This window comes from Pyrgilauda ruficollis, unplaced genomic scaffold, assembly GCF_017590135.1.
Source record: "Pyrgilauda ruficollis isolate IOZ18807 unplaced genomic scaffold, ASM1759013v1 scaffold18, whole genome shotgun sequence".
NCBI lineage: Eukaryota > Metazoa > Chordata > Aves > Passeriformes > Passeridae > Pyrgilauda > Pyrgilauda ruficollis.
In genome coordinates, this window is record NW_024516984.1 from 2,107,385 (window position 1) to 2,133,252 (window position 25,868).

General features: G+C 36.2%; 1 protein-coding gene across 1 annotated transcript; it reads left to right on the forward strand.

Moving 5' to 3' along the window:
* The first annotated feature begins 978 nt into the window (after positions 1-978).
* Positions 979-25,640, forward strand: NBN (nibrin). The gene is made up of 16 exons (XM_041464514.1): positions 979-1,104; positions 2,603-2,736; positions 4,333-4,478; positions 5,739-5,898; positions 6,308-6,411; positions 10,465-10,582; positions 10,862-11,052; positions 12,196-12,296; positions 13,778-13,910; positions 14,716-14,976; positions 15,252-15,720; positions 17,693-17,764; positions 18,976-19,131; positions 20,123-20,236; positions 21,190-21,239; positions 22,909-25,640. The coding sequence occupies exons 1-16, from the start codon at positions 1,074-1,076 to the stop codon at positions 22,937-22,939; spliced, it is 2,271 nt and encodes a 756-aa protein (XP_041320448.1). The 5' UTR covers positions 979-1,073; the 3' UTR covers positions 22,940-25,640.
* Positions 25,641-25,868: the final 228 nt, after the last annotated feature.

The following is a 25,868-nucleotide window of genomic DNA, read 5'->3' on the forward strand; positions in this document are numbered from 1 at the left end:
TCCTACAGCTTAGTCATCATTGCCCTGTATAAAAATGGCAAAACAGCCATTTTCTCCACATGTTCAGCATTTAGGAAAAAAAAAATAAATTGATGCTCTGTCGGCACAGCAAGCTCTAGAGTAGGTAACATTTTCCTAAGTTCAACACACAGTCTGGCAGGCATTGAAGCAACAGTGCCACACTTCTGGGCAGTAGTTGCCACATTTATCATTAAAGCAGCACATGGAAAATATTTGGTAAGAGTTTGTTAGAGGGTTGCTCTAAGAATTGCATAGTAAAATACCATTACAAGCAGTTAATTCAACCACACTGAATCTCAAGGCATCTGTAATCACTGGACAGAAAAACAAAACAAAACTCCAAAAATAAACAAAGAACCCCAAGAAATAAACTACCAAAAAAAAAAAAAAAAAAAAAAAAAAGGAGACACAGAGTGCATATAGTTGCATTGAAGCAACAGTGCCACACTTCTGGGCAGTAGTTGCCACATTTATCATTAAAGCAGCACATGGAAAATATTTGGTAAGAGTTTGTTAGAGAGATGCTCTAAGACTTGCATAGTAAAATGCCATTATAAGCAGTTAATTCAACCACACTGAGTCTCAAGGCATCTGTAATCACTGGACAGAAAAACAAAACAAAACTGCAAAAACAAACAAAGAACCCCAAGAAATAAACCACCAGAAAAAAAAAAAAAAAAAAAAAAAAAAAAAAAGGGAAACAAAAAAGGAGTTTGGCCTGGCTTTTGTTAGCGGGGGTGGGGGGGAGGCCACAGAGGTGGCTCCTGTGAGATGCCAGCCCCCATCCACGCTGACCCGGGGCGAAGGGGACCGGCTGCGACACGGGCACAGGCGAGATCCGCGCGGCGGCCCCGGGCCCGGCCCGCGCAGGCGCGCCGGCCCACCGCTGCCGAGGTCGCGCGAGGCCGGTAGGTGGCGCTCTCGGTCGCGTCCCGCCCCTTATTCCGGCCAGGCGCGCGGGATCGTGGTGGTGGTGGTGGAAGATCCCGGGATTTTCTCTCCCCTGCCCGGCCTTGTCCGGGTCGCCGGGGGCTGCCGGGCGGAGCTCCAGGATGTGGAAACTGGTGCCCGCCTCGGGAAAAGGTGAGGGAACGTCCGAGGGCTCCGTGGCTCCGGCGGGCTGGGCCCGGGCACCGCGGGCCCCTCCCCGCCCCGCGCGGCTCCCCGGGAGTGCCGGGCTGCCGTAGGGCCGGCTCCAGCCGGGCGTGCGTGTCCGCGCTGCCTCGGGCCGATAGTGACCTAAGTCCTGGTCGTTCGTCCACGGCGAAGCCTCCATATTTTCCTGGAGCACTGCCCGCCACAGCTCCTGTTAAACCTATTAGGGCTTCTTTTCCATCCTGTGTTGGTTGTCTTATGGTGCTGCAGGTTACAGAGTCCTGCTTTGAAATACCCGGAGAGTTGAACTCTGAGGCAGCAACCTCAGAAACGATGTGTAACGACCAAGTGTTGAACTTTGAAACTAGATTGCCTCTATACTTTTCTTTGTTTTCTTGTCTATAGGAGCTTTAATAATAGGTATCATATAATACATGTATTTCTTCCTAAGTGCTTGTAAGGAACAGACTTAACACAACTGCATCTGCTCTATTTCCTGGTTCACTGGGAGGAGATTTTGGATGTTTGATTTATATCCTGGTACACACCTAATATATATCCTAATTTATACCCTGATACAGCACCTAAGAGCTGATCTACCTCTTACTGCCTGGAAAGCTCTTGAGTGGACCAAAACACTCTTCATTCTGTTCAGAATGATCATTTCTGCACAGGTCAGGGTTAGGAGGTTATTTGCCATGCTTGATAACTGGAATCCATCTTTATGTATTCATTTTCATCAAGAAACATTTTTGTTTCTGTTGACCAGTGGTAGCACACCTTTGGGAGAGAGTCAAGCCATTCACTGGGAAGCCACCATGGGGTCCAGGTGGCAGGTACAAAGCATAAGCTAAAGCATTAGCATTGGTCAGAGGCTGAACTTACTAAGTACTAATTTGATTTACGTGAAGATCTCCTTACATTCGTTAGGAGGACATTATCCTCTCAGCCTCTTAATTATGTGAATAAACAATATAATCTCAAAAAATTACCTACCCTTATAAAGGTGTTTTAGAAAACCAATCTTACATTGTGGGGTTTTTTTTTTTCTTCTAGATGTTACTCTTCAAGAGAAGGTATTGGTAAAAATATATTGTCCTTGAAAAAATTGTACTGCCACTTTTGAAACTGATTTGTTTATCGTAAAATGTATCCTTTTGTAATGGACAGAGCAAGGGAGCAAGAAAGAAAGAAAGAGGTTTTGTCTGTAAGCTAAATGGATAATTCTAATCAGAATCACAGAATTCAGAGTCACAGAATATTCTAAGCTGGAAGGATCATTGAGTCCATTTCTTAAGTGAATGGCACACATGGGGATAAAACCCACAACCTTGGCTTTGTTGGCATCCTGCTCTGAGCATAAGTGATGCATGGCAAAGCTGAGATTTACAGGTACTACAAACTTCTCAGTTTCTCTCCCATGCACTTCAGGTATTTTGGTGTTTTTTTCTAAATTGGTATTTTTCTGTCCCTTGGTTATTTCCAGGAGAACCATATCGGCTTCTAAGCGGTGTAGAATATGTTGTTGGACGCAGAAACTGCACAATTCTCCTTCAGGACGATCAGTCTATCAGTCGAAGTCACGCAGTTCTGACTGTAAGTCGGCCTGAAACAAGCCCTGTAAGTAGCCACCATTTTACTGCATTATCAGTGCACTGTGGGGATAATTCAGGCTGCCATGACCATGCATACTCTCATTTTGCTCTCACCAGTTCTATGCTTGGAGTAGAACCATTGATCGCCTGTCTTTTTTTTTTTTTTTTTTTTTTTTCATCTTGAATTTTTTTTCCTCCCTTGGGTTTGTTTGCTTTCGTTGGGGAATTTTGTGACATAATTTTAGTAGCTTCCTTTTATCCAGAGTGAAGATTCACTAGGAATTTGTATTAAAACAATCATGGTAGGAAAATGATGCAGTTAGGTTTCATTACACAGACAAATTTTCAGTTCTGGGAAGTGCTTCAGTTGTTTTACTGCAGACTTAGTGTCTGTTTCATTTCACATCATTAATGATGTATTTGCTTAGGGCACGGAAAAGAAAAATGTACCAAGGAGAATTAGCAATCAGCAATTTACTAAGTGTTGTGACAGTTATGAATGTTTTGAAGCAGTCAGCAAAAATTTAGTTTATGTAACCTTATGTAGTGTTTAAAATAAAACATGTAAAGTATATTTGTCCCTTTAATACTGCAAATACTGAGTCCAGCGGAGGACTGTGAAGATAATGAGGGGACAGGAGCACCTCAGTTGTGGGGAAAGGCTGAAGGATCTGGGCCTGTTCAGCCTTGAGAAGAGACAGCTGAGAAGGGACCTCATTGGTGTCTGTCAGTAGCTGGGAGGGTGTCAAGGGGATGGAGCCAGGCTCTTCTTGGTGTGTCAAACAGTAGGACAAGAGACCATGACAGAAACTGGAACACACAAAGTTCCACCTGAACATGAGTAAGAACTTTACTGTGAGAATGACTCAGCACTGGAACAGAGTGCCCAGAGAGGTTATGGAGTCACTATCTCTGGATACTCCAAAGGAGCCTGGAGACAATCCCAAGCAGGTTTCTGTAAGGAAACCTGCTTCAACAGGCAGGTTGAATTAGATCACCTCCAGTGGTCCCTTCACACCTTTTCCATTCTGTGTAGCAGCATATAACTGCATGGCAGAATTTCATAAAAACAAGCTGTCATTGTTGTCATTGGCTTGTGAGCCACTTTGTAAATCTGACAGTATCTAACCTCTTCTCAAGAGATGCTGGTGTCTCCATGTCCTGCAGTTCGGGGAAGACTAGCATTCCTCATGGAAGGAAGCATTAGCAAGTGCCCTCAGGTGACCTTAGGCTTTTACTTGCTATTCAATGCCCAGGATAGAACTGAGTGGTAGGTAAAAATGTAATAAATCTCAGAGCCTTGCTAAATTGCACTAGCTCAGGCCAATGAATGACTGCCACGCACAGTCTCCAGAAAGATGAAGTGAAAGACTAAGTGTAAGAAGCACAGAAGTTCTAAAGCTAAAAACATGTATATTTTCTCTTATTCCTCTACAGTGAAAAACAGAAGACAAATAATTACTTATAGCAAGCCTCATTGTCCAAAGCCTTTATTTAAGATGGTATTTTGTGGGCTGCTTCTTATTTATCCATTGCTTTGATTCACAATGATAGTAACTTGTTTCTGATAAAGCTGTTTCATTCTGATAAACTATAATGGCTTATTTATGTTTATTTTCAGAGTCAGTGTCTCTCAGTACCTATATTAACAGTAAGAGATACATCCAAGTATGGCACTTTTGTTAATGGATCAAAACTCAATGGTGCTTCAGTGTCTTTGCAGTCAGGTGACAGAATCAACTTTGGAGTCTTTGAGAGCAAGTTTAGGTAAGTGTTTTGATTATAAAATACCAAGTTAAAAATTAATTTCTAGAAGAGTATTTTAGCACATCATGCAACTTTGCAAGTGGTACAGCAATGATTAATTTTTAGACAGCAAAGGAGGTAAGTAGTATTTTGGCTGTGTTCCACACCTGCTTCTGAAATATTTTCCATTATATTTTTACATAATTTATTTTGTCACTAGGAGATTAAAATTGTAGATAGGAAAACATTGGCATTTTAGAAGATAATATGTCATGTACAGTGAGTATTTTCAGGCTCTTTTAGGCAAAGAACAAAATCCTACACCAAATGAGAAGAAGGGAGACAGGTTTAGAGTTTGTTGGAGCCTTTGTTAGTTGTTCATAATGTAATGAGAAAAGAACTGACATTGCTGGGGGATGTGAACCCAGCTTGATATTTTTTTTCCAAATTTAACATGGTAGTGCTGTTTATTTATAGGAAGCACTTCTAGAAATGAAATAGCAGATAAATAGAAAAAGTCTAATGACCATTAAAATCAATGTTAAAGTAACCAGAAGGTAGCTTTGTGCCTTAAAATTTTACTCAGTTTTATCAATGCTGCTGCTATTATTTATTGTTAGAAAAAACTTGGCATTCTCCTCCAATTTCTATACTTAATTTTTTTTTTTAATATTTTAGATAAACATACCTGAAACACGATACAGGAATCATACCATGAGACCAGTTACATCATGGCTGTTGTATTAGAAAGTCTACAAAGTAGAAAGAAATTTAAATAATCTAAATATGAAATAATATAATTTGATATGGAAGATCTAAAATATATATAAAGGCTTATGGTGAAGGATAATGGAAATGCTAGGAAACTTACTTGAAATTGCATTTTATGACACTTGTATTTCTAAGTATTGATCTGTCCTATTGAACATACTTTAGCTTTTGGAGGCACACACTCAAATTTCTTTTGATATTCCCAGGCCTTGCACTATTCTTGAGGCACTAATTCTGTGTGATGTCTGTAAAAGGGCCACAAGTCCATAGAAATGTTTCAGACATCAGGTCAAATTGTCATTAATTTTTCTGAATAAATATTATTTTGTTCCTTCAGGAAATTTTAGAGCAGGAAGATTTTACTTTGATCTAGATTAGAGTATGGGTCCTTTATTTTTTTTCCTTCAGATTTCCACAAGATAGATACAAAATGCAATACTTAAGTCAGCTCTGTTCATCATAATGATTGGCTGAATTAACTTAAGCAATTCTCTTACTTGCTCTTTGCAGAGTGGAATATGAACCTTTGGTTGTCTGCTCCTCGTGTTTAGATGTAGCACAGAAAGATGCTTTAAATCAAGCCATCCAGCAGCTTGGAGGCCTTGTAGTGAATGAATGGACAAAAGAATGTACCCACCTTGTAATGGTATCAGTAAAAGTTACTGTTAAGGTATGTTGAGCTTTTGCCTGTTGATAGCATTGCTTTGCAGTTTTCCCATGACTGCTAATTAAATTCTAGACCTGTTCAAAATTTTTCTCTACAAAACTGTAGTCAACTCTTCTTTTTCCAAGTTTAGATGTGTATGTCAACATGAGGTTGAAGGGAAAGGAAACAAAAAAAGCCAGTTTTGAAGACTTAGTAATTTTCATCAGTTGTCTTCTACATTTTTGTAGCTTTAATCAAGGCACCAGTTAAAAGCTAGGCTGTTAGAAGCAAAACAATCCTCGAAGCACAAATCAGTATTGTTTTATTTGTTTGATACTTTCCATATCTTAGATCTTAAAAAGTTAATGTCAGTTGAACCATATTCTATTTGAACTTTTTCTGTGCAGTAAATTTGTATTTTCTGGTTTTTCAGACTATATGTGCTTTGATTTGTGCTCGACCAATTATAAAACCGGAGTTTTTTTCTGAATTAATCAGAGCTATTCAGTCCAGGCAACAGTTGCCAAATCATGAAAGGTAAGTTGCCAAATCATCATGTTTACTGTGTTGCAGAATGAAGTTTATGGGAGTTAGATTATCAGATAACTACACATTTATCTGATGGTTTTTGACATAATACACAATTCATAGTAATTTTATTTGTAAAGGAATGCTTAATATGATTAACATTTTAATATTCCAGCAATTTTGCTGTTCTTATCTCTACAGTTATAAAAGTAGAGCTCTGGAATTGACTCTATGCTTAGAGATGTTGCTGTCTCTGAAAAGGAACTTGTTTATTGGTATTTAAATATTGCTTCAAACGCTCCTGGGAATTGATACATAAAAATAAACAAATTACACTTTTATAAAAGAAATTATATCAACTTTATTTCATTACATAGAGATATTTTTCCTGTGTGCTGTTAGTTACTGAGTTTACTGTAAACTTTGGTCAGAACAGAGTTAGCCTCACCATTGAATTCTCTGAAATAGAAGAGGTTTTTAATTATCTATTGAGAGATGAAGTGAGACTAATGTGCATTAGCTTTTACTAAATGAGAATAAAATATTCATTGTTTTCATGGTTAAATTAACTTCAAAAGGGAATTCTTAATTTGGAGTCAATAAATACTGCAGAATAGCTCTTCTGTTTATTTTCTTGATGTAAGAAAATGTAAAATAGTCACAATATTGTATGTGACAATTTCATCTGAGCCCATATTGCTACTCATTTTACCTTGAAAAAGGAGACATTTGTGTTTTGTTTGGGGGTTGTGGTTGTTGGTTTTTTATTGTATGAACACATGGTTTATACAGGTAAGAAATTCCCACTATGTATATACATTTATATGGACATAAATATGCATGTATTTTAGGAAATGGCAATTTATTTTCTTTAGTAGGTGTGGTAGTAGCAGTTGGTAGAATAGTTTGAAGACTGAGGCTGGGTGGATGCTAATCAGCTTCTGATGCACACATGGAAATAGAAACAGAACAAGAGGATTCACAAAAAGCTGTGCTTGATATGTGGTAAAATATATTTCACAGAACATGATGCTGCCTTGTTACAAAAATGCAGATGCCAATCTGGAGCAATTGGTAGGAAATACTCCTTAGTTTCTAGATGCTGCTTTACATTAGCAGGGTTTGTGTAATATGCCAAATTAGTCATCTGTGAGTGGCTTAAAACTCGTTTGTTCTTCAGTTCCAGAAGAAAGAATCTGAATTAATTGTAACTTTCCCTTCTACTTAAACTTCTGCATTGTTTTCTGAGGATATAAGAAAAATGAACAAACTATTTAGTACTTTCTGAAATACTTTCCTGTGAGAGTTTTTGTTTTCTTTTGTAGTACAGGTCATACAAGGCATCAAAATCTAGTGATTGGTTGTACAACTTGAAATTTGTTTGGTGGAATATTACCTGGTGGTAATGCTGCTGTTCCTGTCTGTTGCAGGAACAAGTACAGTGTTGTAAGTCTTTGTCTTACAACCAGGATGTGTGTCCATTTAATACAGAAGTGACGGTATAAGTGGCTTAAGTGCTCCCTGAAAAATGTAGATGGATATGTTTACCTTTCTGAAATATTTTTGCTAACTTTTAAGATGCTGAGAGGACCTGAACTGGCTAAAAGGTGGTGACACTAGCAATATACACATTATGTAGCTTTCAAAGAGAGTTCTGCATCAAGCTAAATGAAACTGTTGATTTAATACACAGATCTATGTTTAAAATAATTGCTGTATTTTAAATAGGTCATGTTTTTGAGAAGTAGTTTGCGGGAAGGGGAAGATGCTGAAAATTTACTTAGCAACTATTTTCATAAAACTTCCAAAAATACTTGTTACTTTGACTGGGAGTCTCTATATTGTGCATTGTAGCTGGAGCTCACCTGAGCTGGTATAGCCAGAAGACATCAGACAGCTTGGAGCAATACTGGTTTGGGTGTGAAACAGGAAAAGTATATTGAGATGGCAATACTGGGTGACACTGTTAATTAAATCTTTACTATTGCTGTAGAGCTGGTCCCTCCCAAAAAGCCTAGGGAAATATTATCTTAAAGTTAAAAAGAAAAAAATAATTAAAGTGTCTTTTTGTTTACAGTTACACTTCATGTAATGGCAAACCTGCAGTTCCCATAAGAATGTGAGACTACTTGAGTTTTTTTACGGTATTACCCTAGTGCTCTGGTACTCTCTAACAACCTATGCAAGGAAGAACAATAAGTGAAGATTTCATAAATGGCTGCATGAGTGCAATCCTGAAAGAAATAACGTGTTTTATGACTGCAGGCCAGTGTCAATAGTGCAGGGCTTTGAAAAAGAAGAATAGTAACAAAATTTTTAACAGAAACTCGCCGAGAATCAAAATCTATGTATTGAGAGATTCAAGGTTGTTGAGGATCTTTTCTAGATAATGGTGTTACTGTTAAAAGCTTATGAGGCCATATATGAGGAGCACTTTAGAATCCTGACTACAAAAGACTTTTGCCTATTGAGCTTAGATCATCATTGGGTAAGAGATTATAAGGAAAACCAAAGGTTGTTTTTTTGGGGTTTTTTTTGGAGACAATCATAATTTAAAGTTGTATGCTGGAATTAAAAAATGGAGATTTAAAAATATATTTATAAAGAACTATAGTCCAGTTTCAAAGTAGTGAAAACTGTTGTTTTTCCATTTTGACTTGTCCTTTCATCTTTAAAGATGACTTTGTCCCTTGTATTTATCTTAGGTTACTGACTGTCTCTAGAGAATCCGCTATCAGAAATCTTCTGGCATAGTAACTAAAGTCTGAATTGCCCTTCTTCTGCTTGAAATTAGTAGGCTTTGTCATATCTGTTCAATTTCAATGCAATAATATTTCTGTAAACAGATTTGAACAGGCTACTGAAATACATCAAATACTCACCTTTCAAAATCTGGTGGATTTCGGTTGCCTAATTTTCATTGTGTACATAAAGGTTGAAGAATTGATTGTGAAGAACACGTAAGAATGAAGATTATTTAAAAGCACCTGTAACTATATAGCCTATTCATAACACATTTTAGCCTATCATAATTGAATTGCATATTTGGATGAAGTAGAAAATTTATGTGCTTATTTTTGTGTTCAGCTTTAAATATATGTTTATTTTTTGTGTTTGAGGGATGTTTTTCTGTTTACAAATGGTTGATTTTTTTCTGAAATATCAATATTTCAGCATTTCATATATGTCTTCCTTAGAATCTGCCAAACAGCTATTTGGGGACAGGTGGGGTATAGTTTGGTTAAAATTAACTTATTGTTTCCATTCTTTCTGACATATGCTTTCACCTTGCTTTGTCAGTACTGCTGTAGCAGTGAATATGTGGCTCAAAAATCTTCTAAGTATCTTGAAATTATTAGTTAGATGCATTTCCTAACTCCAGAGCGAGTTAGGACATGGCTCTGGGCAGGCCGTCATTAACTGGAGCTGAGGTTGCAGGCTGTGATGAAATTTAGGGCTTCAGGGTAGAATTTTATTTTTGCCTGATACATTTCCTAGCTAAACTCCTGCTCACTTTCCTTGTATTGGACAAAATAATAGAGAATCTGCAGAGTGAATCCCTTCAGTTCTGTATCCCACTAGCAAGGAAAGTGTACTTGTCTGCTGTCACGTTGTAGGCTGTTTTTGAGTGTGGTGCCACATAATTTGACACAGTGGAAGAGAATGAGGGGTGACTGTCCACACGTGGAGGGTTGAGGAAGCAAGATGATTAATTTTGTATGGAGTTTTACTATTATCTCGAGTAAATGCAGGATGAAGTTGCAGGCTCATTTGTCAGTGTTGTTAGTAAGAATGTGGATATGTGTACAGCAACTTGGGTGAATGCATTCCTAAAGTGTTTTCTTAGTTACTGAAGTAGAAAGTCTTGGTCTTATCTTTGATGATGAGAAATTGGGGACTCTGTTTCTTCTTAACAATCTCTCAAAAATTATTTATGTAAGTAGTTTTAGCAGAGAAATGCAGGATTTTAACTTCAGAACTTTACTCTTAAACAGAAAGGACTGTGAGTCAGTACTGATTTGGGAAGCTGAATTTTGTAACTTTCATTTTCTGTTCTTGCAGCTTTTATCCTCCAGTTGATGAGCCTTCCATTGGCAGCGAAAGCTTGGATTTATCTGAGCATCATGAAAGGAAAAAAATATTCAGTGGAAAAACTTTTGTATTTCTAACTGCCAAGCAGGTAATCAGGCTTTACATTGCAGAAATATTGCAGGGGTAGCTAAGTACAGACTTGTTCACTCTGAAATCACACTCATTCTGGGTTCATCAGGAAAGAAGGATTTCTGTGTATTTATCCTATGGTACAGTGGCCTAAGCAAGATAAAATGTAGAGGAGGAGCAGAACATATTTCATCTGCAGTAGTGCATCAATGAGAAGCACTACACTGATAGTTCTGTATTCTGATACCTCTGAACTGACTGCATTCTGAGTTGGGTTTTTTTTGCATTCTCTCTTTAGCACAAGAAACTGGGTCCAGCAGTTGTTCTTGGAGGAGGGGAAGTAAAGTTGATGACAGAAGGAAGAAAAGAAATGCCTTTACTACTTTCTCCTGCAGTCTGTGTAGTTGATGTGGGTTTGGCAAACTCTCAGCTCTCAGGATCTGACTCTGTGACAAACTGGACTGATTCCATTCTGACTGACTTGGAAAGGTGCAGCATTGTTCTCTTGTACAGCGGTAGGGTAACTTCAGAACTTCTACAGAGACTTGGTCATGGTGTTTACATATATATTTAAGCAGGAGGCTGCTTATAAAGAGGGCATTTTTACATTGTTCTAAGTATTTGGCAGAGTAACTAAAACTTCTTGAAGCAGAAAGAACTTGGCAGTTCCGTGAGGATTTGATGGGATTCCTGTTTTCTTCTCTTTTCATTATTTTCCTGTAGAACTCAGTTCTAGAAAAACTCATCATAATGAAGTTGCTTTAAAATGACAGACAGCAAGTAGTTTCTCTTCTACTATTTAAAAGAAGTTAAAATTAATATATTCTAAGAATTCAAAATAGATAATTCATGATATTTCATTGATTATATGTATTTCATCAAAAGAAGGTGAGATGGCACCTTGAGGTCATGTGGTTCACTGTTATTTAATTATTTGTATACAGAGTTTTTGAAGAACAGCTTTTGTTTAATGAAAATTATTTTTTGTTTTGGTGGTAGGTTTTGTTTGAGGAGTCAAACTGCATATATTATGTTAGTATTATCATTATGCCATTTTATTAAAACGGTGAAACAAAATCCCAATCCTAACACATAAACCTAGTTCCCCTAAATTTTCCTGCTAGGTAGAGAAGACAGTACTCAATCTCTCCTCTTGACTGTAGTACAGAAGATTTGAGGGGGAAGAGTGCCTGACTTTTAAGAAGTGGTCAGATCTTTCAAGTCTCTTTTCACACATTTTTGAATCAGAGGTAGAGCATAATTGGTTAAATGCCCAAAAATTAGGAAAGTAGAGATATATGGGCCAGATTACTGGAGCTAGACAGTAGCTACAGCAGCAGGAAACATGGGAGTTTGTACATATGGGACATGGCTCTAGTGAAGGGTAATTGTGCTGACTTACTGTATTGGGAAAAACAGTAGTGTTTTTTGGAGGCTGATTTTTTTTTTTTGGAGGAGGAATGGAACATTTTGTACTTTGCCATACTTGTGGTCATTTGCCTGTTTGTCTTTGAATCTGTACTGAAAAGCTTTTTTTTTTTTTTTTTTTTTTTTATTTTTTTTTTTAACAAAAAAAAAAAAAAAAGAAAGACCCCTTTTTTTTTTTTTTTTTTTTAATTTATGTATTAACAGCAAGAATCTTAGGGCTATTCCAGAGGCAGAAATTGGATTGGCAGTTATTTTCATGTCTACAGAAAAATACTGCAACCCTCAAAAGCAGCCTGCTTCCAAAGGTAATTGGAAGGGTAGTAATAAGTTAACAGCCTCAAAGAGGCAGTATTTCTTTTTGTGTAGGAGTATCAGTTATGATGTTCAAGTTGTTCTGTTTTGCAAAACCATTTAAAAAGAGTGATATTTTATGAAAAATGTATACAACTCCAAAGAGGTAATTGGTTTTTAATGGTCTTGCTGTAAATTGCAATGAAAATATGATTCTTAGATGTAAATAAAAAAGTGGATCTAAAACTAGCCTAAAAGGCAGACACATAGAACAGTCACCTTGAAAAGAAAGATACTTTAAAAACATCTGAAGTTCATATTTTTGGTGACCACTGAATTCATATGTATGTGGTAGTTTGAATTCCATGCTGTTCTGTCTTTTCATAAAAGACTGGAGTAATCAGGAAGTTAAAGATGAATTTCAGAAATCAAGAGAATAAGAATGGAAATAATTTGTTCAGGCTTGCATTTTTTTCTTTTTTTGCCCTTTGCTCTAAACAGAATTTGCTTTAGGAAAGTACAGACACCTCCTGCTCAATTCAAAACTTAAAATAATCTTTCCATAAGTTGAGACAATGAGACATGATCACCACATTTGCTGAAGTAGTAGTTTGGGAGTAGTTCCAAGTCTTGACTTGAAACTTGTATTTGCTAATGTGGTAATGACAAAAGTCTTTGAGAGACAGAAAGAGGTTTTGTTTGTCTCTTTTCATACCTCTTCATATTATTCTATATTTTGTTGCTATGAAATTTTCAGAATTAGGTTTTATAGAATTATGTGTATGTTTATGTTTTGTTCTATAAAATGTTGTATCAGGTAGAATATCCTACCATTATTTTAAAAATCGAAGAAAAAAAACCCTGAGTTTGTCTTTACATGCAGGAACATGACTTACTTGAAAATGTATTTTGAATAAAGACATATATGCAGTACTGGCAGAGGTGCTGATTCTTGTTTCCAGTCTGAACAGTTCAACTGGAGAAAAGTTAAGTTGTCTGAAATTGTGTAAACAGACTGTATATCAGACTTTAAAGGGGAGCAGTGTTTAAAATTGGAAAAACCTGTATCCCAGATACAAGAGATCATCATACAGGAGTAAATATAGGGAATTTTGTGCTCTGACAGTTTTACATGATCTATATATTGTATTATATTATTTTAATTTTTGCATAAAATATATACCACATGATTTTTAAGTACATTATGTACATACTGGTATATGATTTCTCATTATGCTCCATTTTTATTTGAGCAGAATTTCATTACTTAATCAGTAGATTATTTAACTAAATCTGTATTCCAGAATATGGTCCTTTATAACTGTTTCTGTCAGGGTTTTTTTAATTAATAAATCTGCTTATTTTTTAATGAAAATTGCTTTAAGATCATTTTACAAAGATCTCATGTGATGAGATAGTAATGTGCAGTAGCACATGCAAAGGAACACAGATTTGATATTAACCTTCTAATTCTTCTCTTGTGTTGGTCCTGCAGCTGTAGCTGCAAGTTCTGCATCAGCTGTCGTAGGCCGAGCCATTTCCCAGAGTCCGGCTGTGGATGAAACCATCATGCCAACTGCTGCAGATAGCAGCACCTTATACATACCTGATACAGAAGAGCAGACATGGTAAAGTATTCATGGAAATTTCTAAGCTAATACTTGCAAATAAAGCAGTCTTTTATGGCAAAGGAACTGTATCATTGCCATGGGGAAAGATACACAGAGTTAGAAATTGTGGTAGTTTCTGGGGTCTTCGATGATGGTGGAAAGGAAGGAGTCTGACTCCATGTTCTTAGAAGGCTAATTTACTATTTTATGATATTATATTATATTAAAGAATGCTATACTAAATGATATTAAATAATAGAGAAAGGATACAGACAGAAGGCTAAAAAGAATGATAATGAAAACTCGTGACTGACTCCTCAGAGTCCAACACAGCTGGCCATGATTGGCCATTAAGTAAAAACAATATACATGTTGGATAAACGATCTCCAAACCACATTCTAAAGCAGCAAAACACAGGAGAAGCTGAGGCCTCTCAGCTTCCCAGGAGAAAATTCTGGGCAAGGAGATTTTTCAAAAAAATATCACAATGACAAGAAATGCCATGCACTAAATTGCTGTCACTTGTCTGCAGTGAGATAATTTCTGCTTTTGAGTACTAGATTACAGAAAGCATCCCATAGGATTTAGATGACATTCAAATGTATTTGTAGATACTGCATATCTGTCTTGACTGTCTGAACTGTTAAAAATTTTCAAGGCATTTCACAATTATAAAAATTATTGATCATAGCAGGTTTCACAGTTTGTTTTTAGCACATTGTTTATACAAGTTTATTCAAAGTAGAGGTATAGCTTTTTTAAAAACTGTATCTCTGGTAACCTCCTGTGTGTCATTTAGTATTTCTTTCCTCTCTAATCTAGCATGGAGATAGAGAATACTTCCCAGGTGCATAGACAAAGGAAAATGGCTTTCCAGGATACAACTGGAAAGAAAAACAGTGGCACAAGTAGCAGTGTAAATGCAGGAGCATCGATACCTAGAGGGAACAGAACATCTGGGCTCAGTCAAAGAAGTCAGCCTGTCTCACCGTCTAAAATTCTAGAAGCTGGCAAACCTCGTGAGAGTGCTTCACGTCACCAGTCGAACTCAATTATGAATTACTTTCAGGTTTCTAGAAAAAGGTACGTTGAAATGTTCTTGACATTACTTCCCTTACTGATATGTTCATGGTGTTTCTGGAAAATTTTAACTCAAGCAATGTACTTTAAATCTGACACATGCTTAAAAAGGTAGTTTTTAGATCAAATTCCTAGAATGGAAAGTTTTTCCTTAAGGGCACTTTAAATTTCACAATGCAGTCCCTAAAACCCCAGAAGCTGTTATGTTGTGGGTACAGGTAATCATACTCAAAAATGCTTTTGTAATGTCTTTCTTTTGTAATTTATTTCTGACTAAGGGAAAGAGCTGAAGAAGAAGAAACATCTGTACCTAAAATAGCAAAATTGGAGGAAAGGTCATCACCTCTTCCCAAGTGCACTGATTCCACAACTTCATTGATCTGCAACAGTGAAGCAAAACAGAATCAAAAGAAAAATAACATCCTTGAGCCAAACCCAAATTTTGCAGAAGACATGGGTATAAAGCCTGTGAGGGAAAGTGTCAAACTAACAAGTGATAGAACAGACACTAAAACCACTTCTAGTGAAAATCATGCACCAAAAAAGAGAAAGGAATTAGATGATTTATCTAAAGATACAGAAGCACTAGAAATTGTGTTTGGAAGTGGAGACATAGACTGGGAAGATCAAATGGTAGATCATGACCAGGAAGCTCAAAGAAGTAAACGGAAAAAACAATGTTTGGAAGCCAAAGGAAGCAGGATTCCAGAAGTAAATGTAAATCAGCAAGAGGAGAATAAAGTATTGGTAAGTTTTATGTTCTTCTCAGGTGCCTAATCTTGAAATTTGCAATTTTGTGGGAAGGATGCAATTACAGCTCCTTGAGGGAGGAGGTTGCCTACATGCAGAAAGTAGCTCTGTAAAATTTGTTTGCTTAAATCTCATACATGAATTTTTAGTTCAGAATAATTCATCTTTTGCATGTGAACATTGCATTTACACCCACCTAAATGTTTTTTTATTCTCTGGGCATTTTTTTCTTTGTTTATTGAAAGCTGCTTGTATTCTGAACTTTTCCTCTTTTTTTTTTACTTTATATACTGTACGTAGAATAGGAGAATATATCCCTGGTCCAAGAAAAAATTCTTATAATGTTTGTTGCTGTGTTAATGGCAATATTGTTATTTATACTAAGATAGTATTCAATTATATTTTTGTAATTAATTTTCTGAAGAAACTTATAGCTGATCTCTTCTGTTGAATACCACAGTAGTGTCCAACATCTTTTTGAGTCTTCTGATATTGTGTGAAAGATTATTAAAATTCCTGTATGAGAAATTTTAAACCAAAACAAACTAAAACAACAGCAAAACCGAACACAGCTTGTGTTTTTTTGATTATTTTTCTGTTTTTGTTTTTGACACTAAGGAAATTTTCTAAGACATATGAAGAAAACAATACACCTTGAGTTAACAGTGGTCACTTTGTTGAAAAAAAAGCAGGTTTGTAAAGGAAGACAATGTTGAGAGGTCTAGAGTATTAACAGTACAATAAGAATAAGAGAAGAAGGGTTTTTTTAATTTATTTGGAATATATATTTTAGTGCTTACTGTCCAGTCCATTTACAGAGTAGGCAGTGTTTAAATTCTTAAAAGTTTGAATGCATGATTAACTGGAATTTGCAAGATTCCTTGGACCACATAAGAATTTGTAATGGTTTATGCATCCTTAGGTCAGACCAGCTTGACACCTTATTGATGCTTTACTGGAGCTTCTAGCAAAGTGTGAACTTGAACTTCATTGTAATGCTCTTTTCTTGTGTGTGTTACTACCAGGCAAACTTTAAAAGACAAGTTCTATAATTTAGAGAATTTTGTTTCTTGATTTTTATACTATCAGACAGTCGGTACTTTTTATTAGGTCTGAGCATACTGACAGACTAAAACTGGTGCTTGGAATAGTCTATTGAATTTGTTGCTTGGTGCTTGGAAAGTTTTTCTAGTCTAACTTCTTGTCAGGATTCTGAAGGAGAAAAATAATCTTATGGGCAACTAAACTGGTACTTTAGCAGATAAATATGCACTTAAAGATTTCTGCTGAAAAGAAGTCTTTTCATAGTTTAATAATGACCTACTTTATTAATGTAAATGGACTAGGAAGGAGATTTCATGATAAAGCTCCCCAGGCAAATTTGATAACTATTTTCTCTAAGTATAGATGCACCTTGTGTATCTGGCAAGACAAAGAATGTGAGTAATTGACTCAAAACCTTCAAGTTGCATAAAGCTGATTTGGTATTTTATGAACCACTGAAAATAATTTATGTAATGCAAATCTAGTTTTAAACTATAGGACATAATCAACCTGCAGAACACTTTCTTGTCCTGGTAATGAAATGTCCTGTCTGTGCACATGTACACTTCAAGTATCAAATTGAAAATGCTACTCTTGAATATAACAAGCTTTTACAGTTTTCCAGAGCCTGCCAGAACTTTGAAGATTATACAGATGGACAAAACTTCCTAGTGTGTAAGGAAGAAGGAAAAAACCACAAGTGAACAAATAGTAGTGATGTTTTAATAGAGGAAAATCTCCAACAATTGTTACAGTGTGCATAAAATCATAAAAATATTAAAGTACAGGGCAGTTTATTTCCTGTCTAAAAACTTATATTGATTTGAATATATTTATTCTACCATAAAGAGCAGAAAACAATTCTGTGTAATTAAATTTCCATTTCATTTCAGTTTTATATTTAAAATAATTTTTAATCAAATAGAAAGAAGAGGATCTTGGATCAGTTCTAACTTCAGAAATGAAAAGTAATATCAAGCAAGAGTCTCCAGTCTTGGTAAGGAGCCAGCTAATTGTAAGTTTGAACAGCAAACTTTAAGAAGCTTTACAAAAACACATCAAATTTTTGCTCTTAATAACATAGTATTTTTGGATGCTGTTTCAGGGTAAAGGAGGTTTGGAGGGTTGTACTCCTTAACATAATCATATGTAAATTTGAATAGTGCAGTCCAGCTTGTAGACTGTGGAAAAAAAGTAGTTCACCTCTGTGCTTCTGTAATGGCATTTGGGTGGATACTTAAAGGTGACTGAAACTACGTGTAATTGTATTAACTCCTCAATATGGTTAATACTTGTACTGATGATTTTCTTAGATTACTACTTAAAGACCTGCCAGGGATGTAATCTTGTCTGCTGTAAGATCACAACTAAAAGGGAAGAGATGGAGCATTGGGAAAATAGATGTCATGTACAGTGATTAACAGTAGATAGTGTGCTAGTTTTTTTGTAGGTGAGATGAAGGAAGGAAGGAGAGGAGAGTTGCTTGGGGTGGCAGGGAGGCAGAGGAAAAGGAGACTGGGCTGAATGAAACTGAAATAAAAGAATTCTGAAGAGATAGAGTGTAGCCAGTCAGCAAGGAATAATACCATTTCATCTACATACAAAAAAAAAAACCAAGAAGAGGGAATGCTCAGCAGTTATACCAAAGTGCAGGGTCAGCTCAGATTAAAGGACTTCTGGGTATGTTTTACAATAAAACAGCTGTTCTGCATCTGAGCTGGCACTGTCCTTGAACATAGTTTAATGTTACTTATGAGCTTGTCCTGCTCCCAGATTCCTTTGGAATCCACATAGATATAGCCCTAGGCAGCAAAGTGTGGATGCAAACTTGCTGGCATATGAGCATGCTCATGGACAAGAAAAATTTGATATATTAATCAAATTCAGCTTACAGCCCTAAATTTGTAGGCTAGAATTATCTGTAGGCTAGAATTGAGCTGAAAATGTTCAACTTTGTCTGCCATGCAGCATTTAAATATGTATTTAAACACAAGCAAAACAAATTTACTCTATTCATGGTATATTAGGAGACTGAGAAGTTCATACATCATCTTAGCTTGTAGCACTGCTGCTGCTTTCCCTCACTGTTTTGTAATTCCAACTTTTACTTAGATCTGCTCAGGATAATTTCTCTACAGTTTGTGCTGTTAGACATGCTGTGTGTCTGTTCTGTACTTGAATGCTTCTTCCTTTTTCATCCCACATAAGAACCACAGCAAACTGCAAGATGACTCCAGCAATCTTCCTAGCAGGCTTCTGTTGACGGAGTTCAGATCACTGGTTGTCAGCCATCCAAGACAGAACAGTCGTCTCTCTGGAAATACCAGCTATGGGGGAAAGAAAAATTTCAAAATGTTCAAAAAGGTTAGTGTGTTTTTTGAATGGTCACAAGATGGCACTATTGAAAAATACTAAAATGTGTTGCCTTCAGACTGTAGAAATATGTTACTAAAGATTGTTTTATAAATTGATAATAACTAAAGAAAGAAACAATTTAAATACCATATTATGCTGTAAACAGTATTTTGTTAATTGACTGAAGAAGTACTAGTTCACAAAGACTTACCTTGTGCTAGATTATTTAGATACTTACACACTCTTTATTCCAAGCTGTTACTTGGAATAAGTTGTTAAGTGATAGCTACCATAACTGCAGGTTGTACATCCAAAAGCTAGCAATACCACTTCTCCAAAGACCTATATATACACCATAGAGTGACTCAGAGTCTTCCATTTTAACTAATAAATCTTGGATTTCTAAATAGAACTAAATCTGTATCATACAAAAGTAAAACGATTGCTTGCTTGGGTCCTGAAGACAATTGCAAAATGATTCTTAGTGTTAAGTGTAAAAGTACCACTTCAGCTTATATTAAAAATAAAATAAAAAGAAAAATCATGGGGTATGAGATCCTAGAAAGGCATTTCAGTAAAATTCTATGTATCGAATGTGATTACATAATACTGCTTCCTGGGAGTTTGCTCTCATTTTTAGATAATGTTTTAATTTTCTGATAATAGTTTCTTATCCACCATTTTGTAACAGAAGCTTATGCAGTCTGAGAGTAAAATAGAAACGGATTTTTATTGATATTTCAGTCTCCACTTAATGCACTATGAAATTTATTTATTACATTTAACTTACCAGATGTATTTTTGTTTGTTTCTTTTGGTAGCTTTCTGTAAATGCTTTTTTAACTTCAGTGACTTTTAAATATGATCTTTGAATATTAATCAAAGAAAGACTGCCTGACTTTCTTCTGTGATGTCTGAATAGACTTTCTGAATTTGTTAAAATAGATATTTTATTTGCAATATGCTTGCCTTGTAGTTGTAAGAATTTATTGTCCAACAGGTAGCTTACCCTGGGGCAGGACAACTTCCACACATTATTGGAGGATCAGATTTGATTGCTCACCATGCTAAAAAGAATTCAGAGCTAGAAGACTGGTTAAGGCAAGAAATAGAGGTAAGAAATTAGTTTTTAAACATGATAAAATAAAAACTTGACTAATGTAAGTGGTCATACCAACCTGTGATCATTACTGGGATACTTCAGGAGTTTATTTTTTAAATAAAACCTCAGCTCGTTAGTCGTCCACACATGCTCATGGGAGCATGTACAGTAGTAAAATTACTGAATGTCAGAGGTCAGTGGTAACACTCATCTTTTTCTGGTTATTTAAATTCATTTTGCATGCAACACTCATGTAATCAGAAATACTTGTAGAAAGTAAATCAGTAACCTAAATGAGAGCAATCTTTTGATGAGTAAAATAAGCGCTACGTAAACTTGTGACTTGTAAAAATGTGACAGGGAGCTAGAAAGAATTTCTATATGGCTAACTGTGTTCAAATAGTTTTGCAGTACAGTTGATATTCTACTCTTGAATAGAACAGAAAATGCATGAGTAAAACTGTTGGGGTGTACTGAAGAGATGTAGTAAGAATAAATTTAGTATTTTTTCTTTTGTGCACTTCTTTAGATATAGAAGTCCTAAAAAAAATCACTTATTATGGCAGTTGTTTAGCACTTTCATTTTCCGATTGTTTCCTTACAAATACTTGCTGATGAGTCACATTATTTCCTGAGCCTGATTGCGGTGCAGTTGCATCAGCACTTCTTATCTCATTTTTTAATCCCTGAATATAGATAATGCTAATTAAAATTCCCCTTATATGCAAACTTCCAAACTTCTGACCAAAACTGACACTTTTCACAAACTATGCCATTTCATTACTTGGTAGCAGTAGCCAAATTTGGGTAGTGAAATAACTCATCTAATGTGGATATGCACTAAACAGAATACTTAGAGAGAACTTACTTCTTTGGGAAAAATTCTGTTAGTGCAGAAATACTGTTTTTCTAAATGGTTAATTGGAATTACCCTTAACAGTCAAATATTAAATAAACTTTCTCAGGAACAGAACAGACATGCAAGAGAAGAATCACTTGCTGATGATCTCTTTAGGTAAGAGTTTTATGTTTGTGCTTAGAAAAATGTGTATTTTTGCATCACATCTTTTTTTTTTTACAAATTTTGATTTTGGAAAAGATTACTTTGACTATTCTTTACAAAATTTCATGTATTCTCATATATAGAATGTAGTCAAAGTGGTTCATCAGTTTCTCTGGGAAAAAAGCCAACCTATTCAGGCTTCATTTAACGTGGAAAATAAGAGGAGGTGAGTTGGAGGAGAAAACATGAAAAGATGTTCATGACTGTCAGCATCTCTCTAGCCAGTCACAGACAGGGTTGAAGCTGCCGTTGTATTGATGCGAATTTCCATCATGGATCATCTCCTACTCCTATCTGCTTTATCTCCCCACTCCTCCCCTGCCCATAGAACCCATATCCAGTCCATAGAATCTTCCATAGAATTTGCTGTCCAGAAGACATTTAAGCATTGGAAAGAACATGTTACAATGCTATAACAGTAAAATCAAATAACTGTTTTGAGAGTTAATAGGGTCTCATTTTGTTTAGCAAAAACTTCATTACTTTCTATGTTTTTTATGTGAAGAAACAAGTGACCAGTGTTTGACTTCTCACCTCTCATGAATTTGAGGAACACCAAAAGTTGTGCATTTGAGTAGAAAAATGTATATGGTGAAGAAGGATTTTTTTTTTCTGAATCACTGTCAAACAAATATGATTTTGTATATCAATACATGTTAGGACCATTCAGAAAATCTTACTGCATTATCAACTTGCTTTGTTCATTAACAGTTAATAATGGAGCATTTTTTTCAAAGGGTATACATTTAATTGTTGAAGGCTGAATTGTATAGCAACAACAGTGACTTCTAATACCTTTCTAGATATGTGGTGATGTAATTTGGCTCACAAGTTGTCACATTTTTCTGTCTTAGCATAAAGTTTTGATGAATTACTTTAGTGGAAGTAAAACTGCCTGATCATTCAGTTATGTCTGTAAGTTAGTCATGCATGAATACAAAACACATCAGAATTTCAAAGAAATGACAGGAGTTTGGGAGATGAAGCACAAATGGAGAAGGCCAAGGGATAGCAAGTAGATGTCAAGATGTGTCAAACTCAAGATGTCGAGTCAAACTATAAGCATATTGCAGTAAATCAGGTAACTATTTAGTATATCCAGAAAGTAGGTCTAAATTTCTAACAGTCAATCAGAAGTTGTATAAAGGGCAAGGTAGGGCAAGGATCTGCTTTATGTAGGAGTAGGAAGCAGCAGAAAGGTTGTGTCTGAATGAGTTGTGGTCAAATGTACATCAGCATAAACATACAGCACCCCTTTTCCCTCCCTCCTCTTGATTCTTGTAGTGTCCTTTTCCAGTAAAGAGCTTAGTGTTGGGACATTAAAGGCTTGGAAAGCTTGGTCATGCATCAGATTTAAAGGTTGTAAGTAGTTACGAAATCTGAAAATTTCATTAACAGTTATCTTAAGTTATTACAGAGGTTCTTCTATCTTATGCATCTTTCATTCAAATAGTAGTAACTATAGTTAATTACAGGAGTGTAGTCGGGGAAAGGACTGAATACTGGCGATTCCCTTATTATGAATATGTAATAAAGCTGTTTGCATCACCTTGTATATCTGTATAAACTTTGAATATCATTATTTTACTTAATTGTGACAGATTTTATTTTTTTGTTGCAGGTATGATCCTAATGTGAAAAGAAGAAGATAAATTGTGATCTGGATTTACAGTGTTTCTCTGGCAAAACCTGCTTTCTGTTCCTTAAGTTTCCTGATTACAGTGTATATGATGTTCCTATATATGACCATTTGAATATCTCTTATTGTAAGACATGTTTTCTAAGTCTTGCTTTTATTAAAAAAAGAGAAAAGTTCCTTTCACTGCTTGGTACTTACAGATTGCACCATTGTCAAGACCTTCCCATTATTCACTTCAGAGTAATGCTCAGTAAAATACTATAGATACTTAGGATTTCATTTTAGACTATTTCTAATGTTTGGTTATCAGTACTGTTTTGGGAAAAAAAGAAAGTTGCCATCAGGCCATTTTTTCTTTTTTTCAGAAAGCCTTTGTTAATTAGGTAATTTCAAAGGTATCTTAAGAATTGAAAATCTGTTGAGGCTGAGATTCAACTGGTGTTTGATCATGATATGATAGGGTTGATAAGATATGATCGTTATATGATTCATAATGAACCACTTCTCTGTGGTTCATTTTATAGAGCATATTACTGGTACAGAATATCTTGGAACTGAAAAAACCAGCTTATTTTTCTCTTGCTTAAACATATTTTCATTTACACCTTTAAATTAGTGTGATTGAATATTCATTTGTTAAAACCTACTTCCAAGCCAGACAAAGTCTTAAAGAGCTGTGACACCGGAATTTGGAATTTGAAATTATATGACCCATTTCTTTCTTTTATACCTTTACTTTTTGCAATCACTGTGTAAAAATACGGCCTTCAAAATAGTTCGATTGACTGAGAAAGCTATGAAACAATTCATAGCTTGTGGATTAGGAGAGCGCATCTTAATGATCTGAGAATTGCAATTAGTGAGATTACGCTGGAAGTACAGTGAGAAACTTTCCAGACTTCCTGCTCAGGTGTATGAAGTCTGTCTCACACACAGATAGAGATGGACAATAGCTCCATTGCATCCTGTTTCAAGGGGGAGGATCTCCTTCCTCATGTGAGGAAGTAATCCGGTTGATGTAATTGAATTGGTACAGAGTCACTCCCTCTGCCAAGAGCTCTGAGCATACAATCAACATGAGCTGCACCCTTTGAAGGGGCTCCGTTGTGTATCAGATGTGAGGAACAGCATTGTGGGATCTGTGCATGTGAAGATAGCAGATGTGCTGAAGTCATCATGGTTGCAACACGCAGAAAAAAAACTTGGCCTTCCAAAGCCAGTGTTTTCTTGGGTCTGTCTTGGCATCTTCTTGCTGGTCAGCAGTGTCCAGAGTGATACACAAAGTGCAACCCAATACTTCTGAGCTCCACAAAAGCCGTGAGAGTGTTTGCTTCAGGGCACGTCAAATCTTATCCACCAAACACCTTTGAAAAGACTTAAGCAATTCTTAAGCAGTTGAAATTCTTTCTGAAGGGGATGTACTGACTGTTCTATCCTCAGGTGAGTTTTTCTGCTATCACTGTGAGAATTTCCAGGTTTTCTGGCTGAAGACCTACTGGTCCAACAGCTCTTGTAGACTGCTGAGGTTTTGGATTGTTGTTACTCAATTCAAGCGAATAGTTTGGATAGCAGTGTATCAATGGACAAGATTCTTCAGAAAGGTTGTGTTTACAGTTGTAAAAAAACAGCTGGAGAATTTCTGAGGTGAAAGGACAATACATGCAATGTATAGGGGCCTTCCACAACAACGACTAAGTCCTTTGCTGCTCAGACTGCAGTCTGCTAGGGGCTCAAACAACCCTGGTGGCATAGCTGAGAGCACTCTTGTTCATGTTTTATGATTTAGGGCTCTTCAAATCCAGTTTCCCAGACAGCTGAATTTACCAGCTTTGATACTTATTTAAAAAATTTAGTATTTAAGAGTTGTGGGTCCCTTTCAGCTCAGAATATTCTAGGATTCCAACTTGAGGGTGCCAAGTAGGTGATATAATTTGGTTTGTAATCCAGTTTCAGCTGCTGTCCAGTTGATGAAAAGCCTACACATTAGTACACCTGAGCTTCTGCTATATCAGTACGAAGTTAGGCTTGCGTTAAAAAGCTTAAACATATAAACCCCTTAACCATGGCTTTAATTGTAACACCAAATTCGTGTAACAAGTCCTATTCATTATTCTGAAGTCTTCCTTCCATTTTAACTTATTTTTGTCATGATTTTCACCTCAGTACATTAGACAAAATATACTTGTTTGCTTACTGGTTTGGTCTGTTACTGGAAGTTTCTGAGGTAGAGGGAAAGGGACATAATTACATGATCCAATAAATTTCAATTTCCAATAAATTACATCAATATCTGCCTTATCCCTGGAGCTAGTGCATTAACTTCACCTGGTGTTTCCTTTATGGTATAGAACATACTGTTGTAGGCTAACCCCAGTAGGCAGCTAAGTCCCACGCAGCCACTCACACACTCCCCAGCAGGATGGGAGAATCGCAGAATCAGAAAAGAGAAGGATGGAAGGCTCATGGGTTGAGGCATTTCTACAGGTAAGGCAAAGGGTATGAGCATAAGCAAGGGCAATCAACTTTGCATCCTGCAGTTCAGAAATTTTGCTGCGTGCTCTGTTTTCACTGTGCAGCTTGTGCTCTGGTTTCAACCATTCAGTTTATGGGAGAGCTTGTTTGGTGCTGCTTTTCTTTGGGAGTTTCAGTAAATCAGAGAAGGTATCTAAGGTTTCTTTCATCTGCCACACACTCATGGTCTGCAAGTATACGCACCTTTTTGACAAAGTTATGCTCTTCACAAAAATAAATCTAAGCAGAAACTTCAGATCTTGTTACATTTTTTTGTGTGTAACAGTTTGAGGGTTTGTCTGGAATGTGGTTTTTTTGTAACATTTAATGCTTTTGTTCACACTGCTTACAGGAAGGAGATGCACACAATATATAAACTAAATAAACTTTTTATTAGCAAGGCTCTTAACATACAGTCTTGCATTCAGCAG